Source organism: Panthera leo, chromosome D1 (genome assembly GCF_018350215.1).
Source record: "Panthera leo isolate Ple1 chromosome D1, P.leo_Ple1_pat1.1, whole genome shotgun sequence".
In the NCBI taxonomy this organism is placed as follows: Eukaryota; Metazoa; Chordata; class Mammalia; order Carnivora; family Felidae; genus Panthera; species Panthera leo.
The window spans coordinates 96,627,730-96,645,906 of NC_056688.1; the positions used below are offsets into that span (position 1 = coordinate 96,627,730).

The 18,177-nt window shown below is 52.0% G+C and overlaps 1 protein-coding gene across 1 annotated transcript; it reads left to right on the top strand.

Moving 5' to 3' along the window:
* The first annotated feature begins 3,027 nt into the window (after positions 1-3,027).
* On the top strand, positions 3,028-17,773 carry LOC122201285. Its single transcript, XM_042907173.1, has 5 exons — positions 3,028-3,064; positions 4,934-5,134; positions 5,544-5,678; positions 15,225-15,615; positions 17,686-17,773. The coding sequence occupies exons 1-5, from the start codon at positions 3,028-3,030 to the stop codon at positions 17,771-17,773; spliced, it is 852 nt and encodes a 283-aa protein (XP_042763107.1).
* Positions 17,774-18,177: the final 404 nt, after the last annotated feature.

Here is an 18,177-nt window from a genome sequence, read left to right on the forward strand (position 1 = left end):
GGGGATTGTAGCACTCGGCCCAGTGCCGGGCACGTAGGTGGGCAGGTGGTGTTTCTCGGTAAATGGCAGTGTGTGTTCAGCGTCTTGCCGGAGGCTCTTGCAAGTCAGGGTTTCCGCAGGCGCCCTGGCAGGGGAACTTGATAAAAAGTGGTTAAGAATGAAAGGGGTGATTTGATTTTGGTGGGGAGACATTTATGCAATTAGGTGGCGGGCCCTGGAAGGAGATGTCTGGATTCACACGGAGCAGTAACACTTATTCTTACAAAGCCCGCCCCGGGAACCCTGGGAGAAAGTCAGGGGGTGTCCTCTCACCCCCCAAGGGAGCCCCGGGGGCCCTGAGCTGCCCTGGCCAGCCTTTGTCTTGACTCCCCCGGGAATGGTGAAATCTTAGCTTTTGAGCCAGGAATATTGTTTTGAAAAAATGAAACGCCCAAAGAGTCCCTACAGTCCCCAAACCTCATTTTAAAGGGATTATAGCAGCTGGCTTGTAAATCCTGTTTCTTAGGTGGGGGGCTTAGAGCAGGGCTCAGGCAAGGACCGGGGTGGGGAAAGAAAGGAAGGTCATTTCATTTCCTGGAGAGGAAAAGCCCCGGTTTTCCCCGCTGCCGTGCCTGGGACCCAGCTCGCTGTCTCCGCTGGGGAAAAGGGAAGGGGCAGGAAGGGTCCCGAACTTGGAGTCAGGCAAGGAGGGCTCTAGTCTTCCTTTCGCCTTCGATTCACGGCCGACCTTGGAGTTGCCCTCTGGAGCTTGGTCTTCTGAGTGACGAGGATTTGAAATTAAAGCAGAGTTTTACCATCCTCCTTTCTTTTCTTATGCTCCAGGAAGGGGTCCCCTTCCTCTGGGCTCCCCACAAAGGCAGGTGGATAAAAGGAGAACTGGTCAAAATACTTTGTCCGGGGAAGGTGGGGAGTTCTCTGGGGGCAGCTGCGTGGCTGAGAGTCTTCAAAAGCTTTAATTTAAAAAAAAAAAAAAAAAGGCTTGGGGGGATGCCTAGATGGCTCAGTTGGTTGAGTGTTTGACTCCTGATTTTGGCTCAGGCCATGATCTCATGGTTCATGGGATACAACCCCACATCAGGCTCCTCGCTGAGCGTGGGGCCTGCTTAAGATTCTCTATCTATCTCCCTCTGCCCCCTCTCCCGCTCACGGTCTCTCTCTAAAATTTAAAAAAAAAAAAAGTTTTGTTTTTTTTTTTGGGGGGGGGGGAGGTGGAATCGGGTTAGTGATTTGACACCTGCCAGGAAGAGGGCCCAGGGGAAGGACAGGTAGAGAAAGGATTTTAGGTAACTTTCGCTGCAGTCCTGTGCAATGTAATTCCCCTCCACTGGGCCCCCTGCAGAAAAACTTCAGTTAATGCAGACCAACCATCACAGAGTGTTAGGGTCAGAGTAGCAGTTCTTTTGGGCGAGTGCTTCTGCAGAGGCAATCCTTGTGGAAAGAACGGGAAGACCCATTTCTATCTGCCTGGTATTTCTAGACTACCAAGAATGGTCCAGACCAGTGCTGCCCTGAGTGTGGGGGTCGAACCACTAGTGATTCGTGAGATGATTTTGGGTGGCACCCCCGTGATCTTGAGAAAATTGCTATTTATTCATTTAAACGGGTCCCGGGAGAAAATAACCCATGTGTCACACCCGCCAGTTTGAGGATTTTATTGCTTAGGACACGGTCGAAAGAGGTACATATGTTAATACACTGTGAGGTGACTCAAAGGGACTGTTAAATGGTGCTGTGACCACGGAAAAGGTCCAGAGAAGCTCTTAGTGGGACAGGACCTTGGGGGGCATCAGCTGGCCCACCCCCAGAGGACCTGGCTCTGTGTCCACCCCTACCTACCGTGAGGTTATAAGCCTCTTCCCCAAACATCCAGCCACATCTTCGGGGCAGTAGGGAGAGCTGGGGAGGAATCGGAAAGAGTGAGTAAAGAGAAGGCGTTGATCCAATGAACAGTTAAGACGGTTGGATTGGGACGTTTTAAACCAGACTGAACAAAAGTCAGCTTCCTTCTCTCCCTCTCCCCCTTTCTCACCCCCTCCTTCCTTCTTCCTTTCTTCCCTTCTTCCCTTCTACCCGCTGGGTGCAGGCTCATAAGGGAGTTTAGAGTAATTTTAGAGAAATAAACTACATATGCTTGGCATCCTTGCCCCCACCCAGAGCAGTAGAGCTACTGGGTGATCCTCACACACAAAGATAATATTAACCAAATTAAATACATTTTTGGTCAATAGCTTCCTATGGCCCTTTCTTGGATAGTCCCCTTACATGTGCAAATGTGAGATTCGGAGAAGTCCTGCTCTTCAAAAGAATACACTTGACTATGAGCATCTCTCAAGTGCATCTGACTCTGGTATGCTACTTCTGTGCAGCACACGTTCATATCCAGCATAATTCATTCTCAAAGACCCCATTTTGGGAAATGCTGGACTGGAAGCCGGTGAAGGTGTCTTCCTTCTTGGCAATGTAGGCGCTGGTGATCGAGAAGCCCCTGGAGACAGCTGCCTCCCGGGCCAGCCTCTCCTGGGTGGGCGAGAGGGTTGGTTATGCCACAGGGGCTTCCGGCCAAGATCTGGCCCCCACTCCATCCCTGTCTCCAGCAGAGAGAAGTCAGAGTGACCTGCCAGTCGTGGGGTGGGGTTTTTAGAGCTCCCAACGAGTTTCCAAAAAATGCCTTCCCTCTGCCCAGGCTTCCTCTTGCCTCTGTTATTAGGATTAGAAAGAGAACAACAGCAATAAAAATACAAAACACCAAACAACAAAAACCCTGAACTGAACAATACCCCAAGCCACATCAGAGGAGCAGTTTCCCTGCTGGACCCCCGCCTGCACAGTCTGGTTGTCTGGGTACAGCTCCGAGCTCCGCCCCATGGTCAAGAACAGCATATTCTCTGGGGGCCTTGGTTTCCTCAACTCTTTCCTCCTTCTGGGCCACCCTCCTTGGGTGGTGTGAATGAGTTGGAGGGTTAGGCAGGCCCCATGGTGAAATCCCAGCCTTAAGGTGGTTGGACGTTCTTTATTTAAATGTTCAAAATGATGAACAACCTGAATACCGTGTTCATCACAATTCGTAAATTAACATCTGTTCAGCATTTGACAGTTTACAAAGCAGTTATATGGTCATTCCTAAGAAAAGCCCGTGAAATTAATGGTGCTTCTCCACTCCGTCAATGAGGAAACAGACACAGAGGAGGATAAATAGCTTGCCCAAGGTCACAAAGTGGTGTGAGACATAGCCGGGACTTGAACTTAAGTCTCCTACTTTTAAACTGGGCATTATTATAGAGCAGAAGATATGATCCCCACCATTGAGAAATTTCTGTCCTGCTGAGAAAATGAGGCTGTCTTCATACTATTTTTTGTTGTCTGTTTTTTGGATGTGTGTGAATAAATCATTCTATGAGTATTGGAGACACTGTCTCACTCAAGAGACCTGCATTCAGAGAAAAAAAGAAAACCTCGTGGGATGATGTGGTTAAGAGAGGCTTTCTAGAGGAGGTAGACCCAGGGCCTTAAAGAATAAACTAAACACGAGAAAAGTGTCTGACAAATCAGTCATTCACACCATAGTGTAAAATCCATTTGGTATCCCATTTCTAACTGTAAGATGAAAACAAAGCTCTCTTATTCATTCATTTATGACGACATTTTGAGCTATTACTGTGTGGCAACCCCAGGCGAGGTACTGATACTAGCTTGTCCCAGGGAATAGGCTCTTCAAGATCAAATGTGAAGAGGAAGGAGGCACAGCTCCCCAAACCAGAGAGTGATGGAGCAGGAGCTACACCCGGCTCTCAGCTCATGTTCTCAACCCACTTCTTTCTATCAAAATGTCTGATCTGGCCTGGGAAGCAGTGTCCAGAGCTCAGACATGGCTTGAGGACTCAGATGCTGGGCCTAGGGTTTAGGTGGGAGGGGCATGAAATCCGGAGAATCCAGGATTTGAGCCTCAGGAGGTGGAAGTCTGCCATTGGAGCAAGAGGGAACAGGTGTCTAAGTGCCTGGGGCACTGAGAAGGTGGAAGGAGAGTCCTAGAGTACAGATTAATAAAACCACAGAAGGTCAAGAGGTGGACAAGTGGAGCAGGATCCATGGAAGACTGAGGCCTGGGGAGCAGAGCTGATGAGGCCCTTGGTCAGGTTGGACAATTAGCAAATGAATTGTGTTTCTAATTGTATTTCTGGTCTCAACTTGCTCATCTAGTAAGTGAAATGATAGTATATGGGATATTGCTTTTAAAAAGCAAAATGAACTTGCAGTTGAAAGTGATTTATGAAACCTCCTTAGGGGCTGTTAGTGAGCCTTTGCACATGCTGTTCCCTCTGCCTGAAATGCTTTCCCCACACCTCATGTGGCTACTCCTTTTCAAGCAAGGCTAGGTTCAAAGATCACCAACTCAAAGAGTTGGTTGATGGCCACCCCATCTCAGGAAACATCCCCACCTACACCAGTCTCTCCCCTCAGCCACTGTATTTTCTTTATGGTCTTTGACAATGTGAAATTGTCTTCCTTCTTTCTTACTTTTTTGAGTTGTAATGTCTATTTTATTAAAGACGTATGTGGCTTTAAAAGTCAAAGTTTGTATCAAAACCCAGCAATCTCCTGCTGCCCCCCTTTCTGCTTCTCAGAAGCAAGCATTTTTACTTCTTTTGGCAGCTAATCTACTTGTATATTTGTACATAATTTGCTTGTATTAAAAGTTCTTGATTTTTGTGTTTTATTCATAATCCATAGTCCCTCTCCTGACGGTTTAACTTTTATGCACACATATAAATGTGCATGCACACACAAAGCATCCTTTCCCTCCTTCCTCCTTGGGTAATTTATCACAATTGTTGGTAATGTTCATTATTCAACACTTTATGATCATAATGATGTAAGAATTGCTCATGGATAAGCCATGTGAAATAATATAACTGTTTGTGTGGTGTTATTGCAGAGGGACCCAAGTGTTTATTGGGAATTCCTCAAATCAGTATCTCTGGGTCTTTCTGCACACCTCTTTCAACATGTTTCACTCATTTATACCCCTTGTGTTTATGGAGCATCTACTATGAGCTTGGCATTGTGGAAGACCTTGGAAAGACAGTGACAGACAAGGCAGATAGAGCCCCTGTCTTCAAGGAGCTACGTCTAAAGGGTGAGCTGTTACAGTCAGGTAGGGTGAACATTTAGAGAGAAAAACAGACACTACTCTCTGGGGGACTGAAAGAGTAGTGATTACAGTGCCACCTGATGGCCAGTGGAGATTAAACTATCTTACTGAGGATAAGCCTGGCTGGAGAGTGGAGTGTCTTGGGCAGAGGAGAAATCACGTGCAAAGTCTGGTGTATTAGTTAGCTATTGCTGCATAACAAATACTCCCTTTCAGTTAGTGGTTTAAAACAACATCTATTGTCTGAGGGTCAGGAATCTGATCATGGTGAGGCTGGTCCTCTGCTCAGGGCCTCTCCTAGGCTCCTATCAGGCTATCAGCTGGGGCTGAGGTTATCTGAGGGCTCATCTGGGTACGGATCTGTTTCCAAGCTCACTCAATTGGATTTTTGCAGGATTCGCCTCCTCCTGGGATGTTGGACCAAGGGTCTCAGTTCTTCCCAAGTGGTTGGCCCTATTGGCTCCTTGCCACATAGACATCTTCACAGGACAGCTCACAACATGGCAGGTGGCTTCATCAGAGTGCACAGGTAAGGGCAGAAGACAAAAGCTACTGTCTTCATTACCTGATTTTGGAAGTGGCACCCACCACTTTTGCTGGCCAGAGGGTCAGAAGGGGTCCTGGGTCCAACCCATCGTCAAGGGGTGTGGACTCCACAGAGCATGAGTCCCAGGAGGTGGTGACCTCTGATCACTGGGAGCCGCTTTAGAAGGACCTTCCATAACTGGGATGAGAGCCTGGGGTGTTTGGCTGGGGCACACATACCCATAGAGCTGGGACCAAGAATGTGCAGGGGAAAGTGGTGGGTGGGGGTCTAGAGAGCCAGACAGTGGCACTGAAGCTTTCTTAGCAGGGAGCTCAGGCTATCATAACAGAACGCCGTTGACTGGGGGCTTAGACAATAGCCATTTCTCACAGTTCTGGAGGCTGTGGAGTCCAAGATCAAGGTGTTGGCAGGTTCAGTTCCCTGATGAGGAGCCTCTTCCTGGTTGGCAGATGGCCACCTTCTCTCTGTGACCTCATGTGGTGGAGACACAGAAGGAAAGGCAGCAAGCCCTTGGTATCTCATAAAGGGACCCATCCCACCATGAAGGACCCAACTCATGACCTCATCAAAACCTAATTACCTCCCAAAGACCCCACCTCCCAAACCATCACTTGGGGGGTAGGGCTTCACGCATGAAGTTTAGGGGAACACAATTCAGCCCACAGAAGTAGGTCAGGTTCACTATCAGACGCACAGTTTTTGGAAGACAAGCTGGACTGCTTTAAGAGGTTTAGAGGCATCAGACTACAGGATAGGGATGAATTTGGATGAAAGGAAGTGGGAAGCACAGATTGAGGAGGGGTAGCCAGTGAGGCTTGGGAGGGAACCGGGGGCCGGGTGGCAGTGTGACGTCTAAGGAGAGGAAGCATTTCCAGGAGGGCACAGGTCTGGCCCACGGGTCTGACCACTCTAGGTCCAACCTCCTTGTAAGTTGTCTCCTGGTAAAGATATCCATGGCTCAAAATCCCTGAAAAGCAACCACATGACTCCAACCCCCTCATTTGTAGCTGAGGAAACCGAGCCCCAGAGCAGTGATTTCTGTGGGGAACAGGACCGTCTGGGGTTGACAGGCTGAAGGCCACATTTTAGCGCCATGGTTTCCAGGTCCAGTCAAGCGAGAAAATTTGGGTTCTGCCCGTTCTTAGCACATGACGGAAAGCTCCTGATTCTGCATGCAGGAAAGGCCAGGAGAGAGACGGGCAGGAATGGAAAGAAATGTCTCTTTCTGAGCCTTCCGGAACATGAGCTGATGGGGGCTCCAGGGGAAACGGGGCCTGAGCGAAGGACCGGCTTTGGTGATGTTAATTGTTCTCCTTTTGGGGTTCCTGGCCACAAGTCCCCATGCCCAGCCCAGATTAAAGCTTCATGTTGTTGCAATCCGGGCCTCCAGTGAAGCGACTTCTAACAATGCAAAACCACGAATGAGGCAATCCTGATGGAAGGCGTGAGTCCCCCCCCCCCGGACCCCTCTCTTGGGTCTTGGCTTTGAAATCCCATCTGGGCGGGCAGGGAGGGGCGGGTGGTGCCGTGGCCCCGACTGGCTGAAAGCCCCCTCTCCACCGTGCTGGTGTTCCAGGACCAACCATGGGTGGGGAGCACTCCCTGGATGGAGCACGGCGCCTCCCCGACCTCCTGCTCTTGCCCAGGCTGCACTGCAAAGCTTACTTTCTTGGCGGGGGGGTTTGTCCTTTCCAAGAGTCAGATCCCACCCTGGGAACCTCGCTGGCTGGGGCCGCCTTGCCGAGTTGCACAAGCGTTTACCACACGCAGGCAGGCCGGCAGCAGCAGGGACACCGGGTTTCCTGCTCCCCAGAGGAGCAGGGGCAGGAGCCGCTGTCATTCTGTGGCGCCCGGGCCTGGCGGGAGGCCAGGGCGACACCTCAGGGACCCCTTCCCGCACCCCACCCGGCCCACCCAGCCTTGCCTTAGAGCTGCTGGGCTGCTGGGCATTATGAACTGGAGGAAAGCAGGGCCCTGTGCCAAAGCCCCACCTCCGAGTTGGGAAGGAGGAAGGGGACGCGTCTATACAGAGCCTCTCAGCACTGACACGGGTTGTGCCCTGACCCTGTGCCCCAGGCCAGCTGCCCTCTCACTGCCTAGGAACCTGGAGCAGCACGGGGACGCAAACCAACCCAGGTGGGGTTGAGGAGGCCTGGTGACCCTGATGTTGAATATAGGAGGGAAACTGAGACCCGTGACAAGGGGTCGCTTTGCAGACCCTCGGGGAACTCATGTCTGATTCACAGCAAGAGGCCTTTCAGCCGAGGGACCAGCGAAGGAACCTGTCCCCAAGTAGTTTTCCTGGCAAAGGGCCATGGAAGCTTCTAAATCTTCTGAAAGATGCTCCGAATATTCTCATGTGATTCAGGGCGGGGAAATGAAAATTCATTCAATATGCATGAAACACATTGCAGTCAAGATATATTTAACTTTTCAAGAACTCTGTGCGATAGGTAATACTATTGTCCCCTTCCTACAGTTGAGGATGCTGAAGCACAGAGAAGCTAAGGGATATTTTTAAGGTCACGCTGACAGTAAGGACAGAGCCGGACTCCAGCCCAGGGATGTCTGCTGGCACATTGTTCGTCTCCCCTCTCCTGCTTCTCCTCGGCCATCAGCTCCCCCAATGGCCACATGCCCCAGAGCAGATGCCCCAGGAGTTCCAGATCCTTCCCATCTTCCTGGGCTCCTGCCCCCGGGCCACATAGAGGAGGGGTTCGTTGGCAAGAAAGAGGCAGAGGTTCTCCTTCCCCGTTCTGCCAGTTCTGTTTGGTGCCCTGAGTCACAAGCCACGGCAGGGGTGCTGAGGCACCTGACCGAGGCTTCCTGAAGCCAGACCTCTGGTTTGGACCCAGCGTCTCTCAAGGTGCCTCTCCCCCTCCCGGAGTAGCTGCTGGCACAGTCCAGAAAGATCTCTGGGTTTCAGAAGCTACAGAATCCCGAGATGTAGCCTCCACACCTAAGTTTCTCTTTGTTGATTAACCGCCCCTGTAACACGCGTCTCACACACACACACACACACACACACACACACACACCCTGCACGTCTTTTTTATGCTCCTTGTTAGGTTCACAATCTTGGGCGAGTGACTTCATCTCTCTTAACCTCAGTTTCCTCATCTGTAAAATGGGGATAATCTCAGTACCCAATTCTCAGGGCTGTCACGAGGGCTAAATGCAGTGATGTGTCATTTTCATTTTTTTTTAAATTTTTTTTAATGTTTATTTATTTCTGAGATAGAGAGAGACAGAGCACGAGCGGGGAAGGGGCGGAGAGAGCCGGAGACTCAGAATCCGAAGCAGGCTCCAGACTCTGAGCTGTCAGCACAGAGCCCAACGTGGGGCCCGAACCCACGAACTGTGAGATCATGACCCCAGCCGAAGTTGGATGCCTAACCGACTGAGCCACCCGGGCACCACATTCTTTTCTTTCCTCTTTGCCCCAAATCGAGCCCGTTGCCGGCATTCTCCACACACCGTCATCCTTTGGGGATGGTTTTAAGCCGCTATGTCTTAAGGGGTAATTTGTTATGCAGCAGTAGACAGCTACAAGTACAGACCCTCTACTTTCCCCGGAGACCCCCCAAGGCCAGAGAGAGAAAAAAACTGCCCAAGGTCCTATGGCCAGTGGTCGATTGGCAGACCAGGGGCTCCAACACAGCCTCTTGTCTGCTGGTGCTGTGCACTCTCCATCACACTTGGGGAAAGATGTGGAAGCAACCCCACGCCGTGCTTCTCATCCACACCAGGATCGTCACCATGCGTTCTCCGCCTCAGTTTCTTCATCTTTGAAATGGAGTGAATAACAATAACCAAGCGGGAGGACTGTAAATACCACGTAAAACACCTAACGCCTGGCACATAGTAGGTGCTTAATATAGAGAAGTCTTCCTAGAAGAAAAGCCTCACCCAGCACCATCTGTCCTCAGCCTCTTAGGAAATCGGAGCTGCTGGTCAAAGGGGGGAGTCCGGAAACCATAAAGGGGCTCCCATGGAGGGGGTACATAAACAGGTGGGGCAGCCACAGAAGTGCCTCCTGGAAAAGCTGAGACTCGGTGGTGGGGCAGAAGTTCACGGGCAAGTTAGCCACAGCTGTTCCCCTCCAACGTGCCCCCCCCCCTTGTCACCCAGATGTTTTGCAAGAGCACAGAGAACCCTGGCTCATCCCGGGAACCGGGAGAGTGGAAGTCTGCTAAAGGGAATCTGCTGTGTTAATCACTCCCCAGCAAGGCAGACCTGGGGCCTTGCCTCCACTTTCCGGCTGAGACACTGTGATACTTGCCCAAAGTTCACGCAGGTTAGTCGTCATCATCGCAGAACTAGCCCTGCATCCATTTTTATTTGAGCAGCTTTTATCTTTTTTTATTTTTATGCTTTTTAGGTTTATTTACTTTTGAGAGAGAGAGGGAGAGAGAGAGAGGGAGGGAGGGCCAGAGAGAGAGGGAGACACATATTCCAAACCAGGGGCTCCGGGCTCTGAGCTATCAGCACAGAGCCCGCTGCAGGGCTCGAACTCCGGAAGAGTGAGATCGTGACCTGAGCCAAAGTCAGGCTCTTAACCAACTGAGCCACCCAGGTGCCCCTGAAAGAATTTTAGACTTACAGAAATGTTGCAAAAATGTACAGACTTCCCACCAGCTTCCCGGGATGATAACATCTTACATAACCATAGGAAATGATCAAAACCAAGAAATTGACATTGGTATAAAAGAGTAACTAAACTACAACATTGATTTGGATTTCTCCTGCGAACATCCTTTGTGTGTTCTGGGAGCTAATCTAAGGACCCCACACTGCATTTGCCTGTCAAATCCCCTTAGCCTCCTGCAATCTATGACACCTTCTCTCTGGCTCCCTCCTTTTGAAAACTCTGTAACATTCCACTCTGTGAGTCACCACGTTGATCCATCCATCGGTGAGCGCTGGGTTGTCTTTTGGGTTTTGCTCTCGTGACCAGTGCTGCTTTGAAACCGTTCATCTGTGTGCCCTGTCGTACAAGCCACAGGATTTTCTCTTGGGTGGGAACCAGGAGTTGAACCTCTGGGCTCACGGGCTTCAATGGTCCGCTTTCAGAGGTAATGCCAGACTTTGTCAGAGTGCTTGCTCCCATACAAGTCTACTGGCATCGTGAGCGGTCCGTGACCTTCTCCCTATGTGGTAGGGTCATACTTACTAACGTTTGCCAGTGGAGTAAGTGGCTGTGGGCTTGGTGGTTCTCAGTTCTTTGAATGTTCATTGATTTATTTTGAGAGAGAGGGAGAGAGAGAATCCTAAGCAGGTTCCACACTGTCAGTGCAGAGCCTGACCTGGAGCTCGATCCCACGAACCATGAGATCATGACCGGAGCTGAAATCAAGAGTTGGATGCTTAACTGACTGAGTCCCCCACGCGCTCTGCTCTCGGATCGTCGAACGCATGCTGTGTTTCCGCCACTTGGGGCAAAGCTATCTCCCAGTGGGCGTGCCCTCTTTCCCACCCGGCTGCTACCTCCTGCTCCCAGGGGGGCCTTCCCCCCCCCCACCCTCTCCGTGCCCCCCCATTCCATCTGGCACCTTGCTTTTACTCTGCCCATGGCGGCAGCTCTACAAGGACCGTGATCGTATCACTCTTCCCTGTCCTGTTCCCCAGCAGGCACAGCGACTGGGTGGGACCACCACGCGTTATGTCAGTGAGTGGATGGGGCTCGCCGTACAGGATGCTTCCTATTGGGAATCACCCTGGCCCCACAGCCAGTAAAAGTAAAAGCTTCATCTGGTTTCCAAACCCCAGCCTCCTGTTTTCACCAGCAATAATTTGCTGCAAACCCTGCCAGCAAAGGGCAGACCATTTGGGATGCATAAAGCAAAATGGAATCACGTGTGAGATCTTTGGGATGGGCTGTGCTGCTCATCCCGAGTCCGGGGGGCCTTGGGGGCATGAGACGAGGCCGGAGGAGGAGCTGGGTTGGTGAGAGAGAGGAGGTAAGGGAGAACATTCGTCTCCTTGCTTGTCTCCTTTCTTTCCATTTAAGAAATGTGGGGCGGGGGCGGGGGGGGGGTGCTCCTGGGCGGCTCAGTCAGTTGAGCATCTGACTCCTGATTTCAGCTCAGGTCATGATCTCGCGGTTCCTAACATTGAACCCTGAGGGCTGACGGCGTGGAGTCTGCTTGGAATTCTCTTTCTCCTCTCTCTGCCCCTTCCCTGCTTGCTCTTTCTCTCTCTCTCTTTATTTATTTATAGATAAACATTAAAAAAAAGAAATGTGGGGCGGGGTAGACAGTGAGGGGGTTCAGGCCATGCAGATGGTCTTAGGGATTCCCCTTTCCAGTGATGATGGGGATCTCTTGGGCAGCGCCACTGGTGGGGTGGGCTTGGACACCGAATTCTCGTGCCTAGGGGGCTGTTGGGGGTTCTCGGAGAATCTGTGGGGTTCCATCAGGGCTGCTTGCTAATATTTTATAAAAAGTACTCACTATCATACCGTTGGTTTTCTCTGACTGTAAATAAAATACATGCACATTGTAGAAAAGAAAACGATACCATCATTAAGCCCGCACCCATCACCTGAAGCTGTCACAGGTACCATGCTGCTGTATTTCCTTCCGGTCTTTCCCCCACCTCCTCCCTGTTCACTTAGGAGAGGGTGGGGAGGAGACTGGTTAAGACTGTGGATTTTGCAGACTGACAGCCATAATTAAAATCCTGCCTCTGCCTCTTGCCAGCTGCATGACTTAATGCAAAGTCCTTGATTCCTCTGTTTTCCAGTCTGTAAAATGGGGCAGTAGCCTACCCCACAGTGCTTGCCTCTGAGAATGTTGCAAGGATGTCCTGACATAAGGCACACAAAGCACGTGGTGCATGGTTAACACTGAGTAAATAAATGTTAGCCCTGCAGTGCCAAACTCATTCAATCATTCAACATTTATTGAGCACTTACTGTGTGCCAAGCACTATTCGAGGAGGCGGGTATACAGAGCGAAAGAAGCATGTTTCCTGGCCTGGGAGCTGGTTACAGGGTCTCTGGGGGTGAAGGTGGGGGGCAGACTCGGTGCACATAATATGCCGATGAATTCATACTGATGTGCCGTGACGAGCATCACAAGCATAAAGAACAGGGCGCTCTGAGAAAGTTCGGTGCCAGCACAGGGCTGCAGGATGCTTAGGTGCGGTGTGGGGCAGGGCTTTCGGCAGAAAAATGAGAGGACTCTGCTAGAAAGGGGTCTGGGTGTGTTGAATGGCTGACTGCCGGCCTTTGTGGCTGATGCAGCTGAGCCAGGGGACAGATGAGCCATGTGAGCAGAGCTGGACGGGCAGCCCGGTCAGGTTATATAGGGCCTTGACGGTGTCCTTGAAGATAATTAATGCAATTCACATGCAAACGGGACATAAATTGTAGGCAAACGTGTCTGAAAAGAGATCTTATGTGTCCACCGTTGCCTGCCCTGCTGTCTCTCACTTGACATGGAGCCTGACTTCTGTAAAACATCACTTTATTTCTATGTTTTTAACAATTTTATTTATTTTTGAGAATTAACAGGGGAGGGGCAGAGAGAGAGGGAGACAGACTCGGAAGCAGACTCCAGGCTCTGAGCTGTCAGCACAGAGCCCGACGCGGGGCTCGAACTCACGGACTGCGAGATCATGACCTGAGCCGAAGTCGGACGCTTAACTGACTGAGCCACCCAGGCGCCCCAAAGGTATTTTTTTTTTAAATATGGGGTGCCTGGGGGGCTCAGTGGGGTTTGACTGTCTGACTCTTGATTTCAGCTCGTGATCTCAGGATTGTGAGATCTAGCCCCCTCGTCAGGATCTCAGTGTGGAGCCTGCTTAGTCTCTCTCTTGCCCTCTCTCTCTGCCCCTCCCCCCCAAAATAAAAAATAAAAATAAATAAATAAAAGGATTTTCAAAATAATAAAGCCCATTAAAAAAAAAATCTCAATGGGACATTTTTTTTTTTCAAAATTTTTTTTTCAACGTTTTTTATTTTTATTATTTTTGGGACAGAGAGAGACAGAGCATGAACGGGGGAGGGGCAGAGAGAGAGGGAGACACAGAATCGGAAACAGGCTCCAGGCTCCGAGCCATCAGCCCAGAGCCTGACGCGGGGCTCGAACTCACGGACCGCGAGATCGTGACCTGAGCCGAAGGCGGACGCTTAACCGACTGAGCCACCCAGGCGCCCCTCTAAAACATCATTTTAAATTCCTGTGTCATACTCCATTGTGTGGATGAATGTATAACAATTTATTTAGGCACGTTCTCCCCCCATTGTTGGAGGTTTGGGCTCTTTCCATGGTGGGGGAAGTCGGTGGCTCTTCTTAACGCTCCTGGTGGCTTGCCATGGGACACACCCCCAGGGCCATCCCGTCGTGGGGCACAGGGGCCCCCAGTAGACCAGAGGGAAGCAGGGTGTGGAGCGACCTCCCTCCCTGCCCCAACGGACTCGGGCCAGGCCGGACCCTGATGTCACGGAAAGTTGGCCGGCGGCTGCTGGCTCTCACCGGAGCTGGCTGTACCAGGCAGACGTCCGCCCCTTGACCGCAGCTTGGAACCCGGACCCTCCACCGGGACATCGAGGGCCCGGCAGAGCCTTCTGGGGCCTCATTACTCCACCTTCCGCCTCCTCATCTCATCTCTTTGTTCTGTCCCCGAGGCCCCCGCTTCTCCCCCCAGTCCTAGCTCCCATGGGACGGAGGAACTGGGGAGGGGTCTCTGGCCACTTGCGAGCAGGTGGGTCAGGATAGATACCAGTTCTCCTGCTCCGCTGCTCCTCCTGCAGAGAGCCCATCTCGGGGGCGGGGGCCAGAGCCAGGGGTGGGGTGTGAGGGGAGGGTTTCCCTGGAGGGACAGGTCTTTAGCGGGGAGTCCCAGAAGAAAGGATTGACGTGGGACCTGGGGGTGCAGGCCGGTGGGAGGGCCCCTCACCAGAAGGAATGCAGGGGCGCCCCGTTCATGTCGTTGTCCCACTTGGAGGGCCATGTTGGGAATGTGGGAACCAGAGGGGCCCTGTGGGCCTGACACGAACTGTCTGATGAAAGTTCGCATGAAGGAAGGGGCGAAACTGCCCTTGGACTCAGAATCACAGAAGGACAAAGACCCTTAGAGATCCATCCATTCCATTGTTCTTAACTTCTCTTGCACCGGGCACTTCTTTTTGGTAAATTTTTTTTGAACGTTTATTTATTTTTGAGACAGAGAGAGACAGAGCATGAACAGGGGAGGGGCAGAGAGAGAGCGAGACACAGAATCGGAAGCAGGCTCCAGGCTCTGAGCCGTCAGCCCAGAGCCCGACGCGGGGCTCGAACTCACGGACCGCGAGATCGTGACCTGAGCTGAAGTCGGACGCTTAACCGACTGCGCCACCCAGGCGTCCCATGCACCGGGCACTTCTAGGAGAATCTGAGAAAGGTTACGGTCCATTTCTCAGAAGCTTAGTCCTCCCCCCGCCCCCCACCGCACGCTCAAAGCTTTCAGCATGGTTTGGAGGAACCCCAACCCCCTGGCATCTTTCCACAGGCTCTCTGACTGTCCAGCCCTCCCATTTTACAGATCGTAAAACGGATGCTCATAGTGGTCCAGGAACCCGCCTGAGTCCCCAGCAAGGGGTGGCCAAGGTCTCTCATTCTCCACTTCACCCCATCACATGCTGTGATCCGGATAGGCCATTCACCGGCCGCGGGATCCCGTCAAGATACCTGAGCTCTCTGGACCCCAGCTTCCTCCGTACCTGGCGACAAACTGGACTCACGCGCCCGGGTCTGTGTTCGTACAGAGCAGGCGTGACTGTTGAGTCCCCCGCCGAACAGCAGAAGCTGACCCTGCTTGCTGGGTCTGGCGCCTCCCCCCTGCACCAAAGGAGGTTGCAGCCCCCAGGAAGACAAGTGTTTTTCTCAAGGTCCCCACATGAGGTGAGAATGGAGAGCCCGCCTTTGAGCCAAATGTGAATCGCGCACGACACGAATGCGCGTAGCCCCCTCTGTGACGCCGGAAGAATTCCCACGTTGGGGTTCAGGATGCCACAGGCAGGCCGTGTGGCTCTGGCTCTCCACCTTCCGATTGGCTGCACTGAACGAACACTGGTTCAAAGCTCCTTTCCGGGTTTAGAGGCGTGAAGTTGTTTCTTTCCCCAAAGGATATTTTCTTACCTTCTGGGGGAGTCATTTCCCCCAGGTCAGCCGGCCACAGAGGCGGCAGAGAGAGCATGAGTTGGAGGCGGGAGGGAGTGGGCAGCTGTGGGGCCACGGCCGAGGGCTGCCGCAGTGCTTGGCCACTGCTCAGTGACTTTGGGTCTGGACCGTGGCACCAGAGACTTCAGTGAGGGGAAGCCCCGCTGTGATAAAGGAGTGACCAGGGAAAGTGGTGGAGCTTCCTAAGGGAGAATTAAAAGTCTAGAACATCAGGCCTTCGTACTCTTCGACGCCTTAAGTCCTGTCTTCTTATAAATGGTCTCTTCTGTCCCAACTGCAAGCTCTGTGGGGGCAGGAGCTGAATCTGACTTGCCCTTTTGGCCCTGCACGCAGCCTGGGACATAGTAGGTGCTCAGTAAATATGTGTCGAATTAACAAACCAAGCCCCCGGCCTCGTTAAACAGTGGGACGGCAGTGGCCCCGAGCACTGGCGGTACCCGGGGACATCTGGGCAGCCGGCAGTCAGCTCCCGAGCCCCCGTGATAGGCGGCTGCCATTTGGCATCCACGGGGCCACTGAGCGCTCTCCCATGCACGAGGCCCCACGGAGGCCCCAGGGAGTCGGGCATTGTCCTGCCCAGAAAGCTTCCACTTGGGTCATTAATAATAGTGCATTTTATTAAAGGAAAGCAGGCTTCAAAGAGCTGTGGGTTTATGGGAAGAGACTTGGATGGAAGTCATTATTCTTGCTGCCCCATCTCGCCCCTCATTCTGTCTCCTCTGTCTTCCATTCAGCCCACGTTTGATCTCCTGCCTGTGCTTTCTTCCCCTGGCTCGGGGTTCCGGGGGGAATGGGCTATTGTGTCCATGGTGGGAGGGTGGGTAAACCCTTTGAACTGGCCTCTGGTCGGGGAGAGGCAGCGGGCATGGTGGGGCGGGGTGAGGGGACCTCTGAGAGTTGTCCGGGTGTGTGACTTGAAGAGCAGGGTGGCAGTGAGGACTCAGTGGAAAGTTTTCTGTCAGATCAGGTGAAGAAAGAGGAGGCTCTCGAGTGCAAAAAACCTGCCTGAGAAAGAGCCAGAACCTCTCTGCTCCACCATCCCTAACAGATGCAGTAGTGATCACGATGGTTAATGTAGCTCATGCTTACTGACTCGTGTTCACTATGTAGCAAGTCTGGGCTGGGCAGAGGTGTGGATCCATTTCATCTCCACGACAGCTACTCCCATTTTACAGATGATGAAACAGAGGCCCCCACAGCCTGGCACATCTCCACAGCCACACAGCTGGAGTTCTGTTTCCTCAGCCCACACAGATGTACCCAGTACTCTTGTATCAGGAGCACAGCTCTCAGGTCCTTGGGGAAATAATGGCAGAGAATTCTCCAGAAGATGCCTCTCCAACAGCAGGTGAGATCGCATGCCGGTAAAGCCGTGACTCGAGGAGGAGTTCTAGTCCTCACTTATCATCAGTGGAACGTGGATATTGAAGACGACCACCTCTTGCGGGAAGGTGGGGTCTCACACGAAAGCCAGAGACTGGGGACGCAGCCTTGGGAGACAGAAAAGGAGGGAGACAGAGACATAGGAGAGAACATGAGAGAGAGAGAGAGAGAGAGAGAGAGAGAGAGAGAGATGTAAAAAGAAAGATGGAGAAAGATGGTCACACAGAGAGATGGTGAGGTAATAAGTGAAGGAGAAACAGAGGCAGGGAGAAAGAGAGAGAGAGAGATCAGAGAAAGCCAGAAGCAGGATAAGAGAGGAAGAGAAAGGAAGTTGGAGGAGAGGAAAAGCTACAGGAATGGGGAGAACATAAAGGGAGTAGGAGTAGGGCCACCCAAGGAGGCCCTGCCCGGCACTGGGCTTTACCCTCCTGTAACTGCAGGCCCGAAGATAGTAGCCGAGAAGCGAAACCCAGCACACCCCGGAGAGCTGCCCAGGGTGAGGGCCTGGAAGGTGATCCAGAGATGTGAGGCCTTGGATGGTGTTTGATGGGGAGAGAGAAATCTGTGGTTCTTTTGGCTAAGCCAAAATTATGATTGTCCAGCTCAATTTCAGGAGCGAGCAAGATCCCCCAGAGTAGGGCTTGTGTTCTTTCCATGTTTTATGGGAGCTGGAACACTGTGGGTGTTAAACAAACATGCTCTCTCAAGTTCAATCACGGAGGGAAGCTGGATGGGAAGCTATTAAGCAGAGCAACTCTTGCAGCTGGAAAAAATAAATCTGTGGGCGGAGGCATCACCCCTTGGCATGAGCTGGGCTCCTAATCCAAAATGGCGGAGGGAGCCCTTCTGTTGTAGGGAGGCTTGTTATACAAGGGAGCCTGGGGTGGCCAATGAACCAAGGTCTCCACTTAAAATCTCAGATTCTCCTTCAT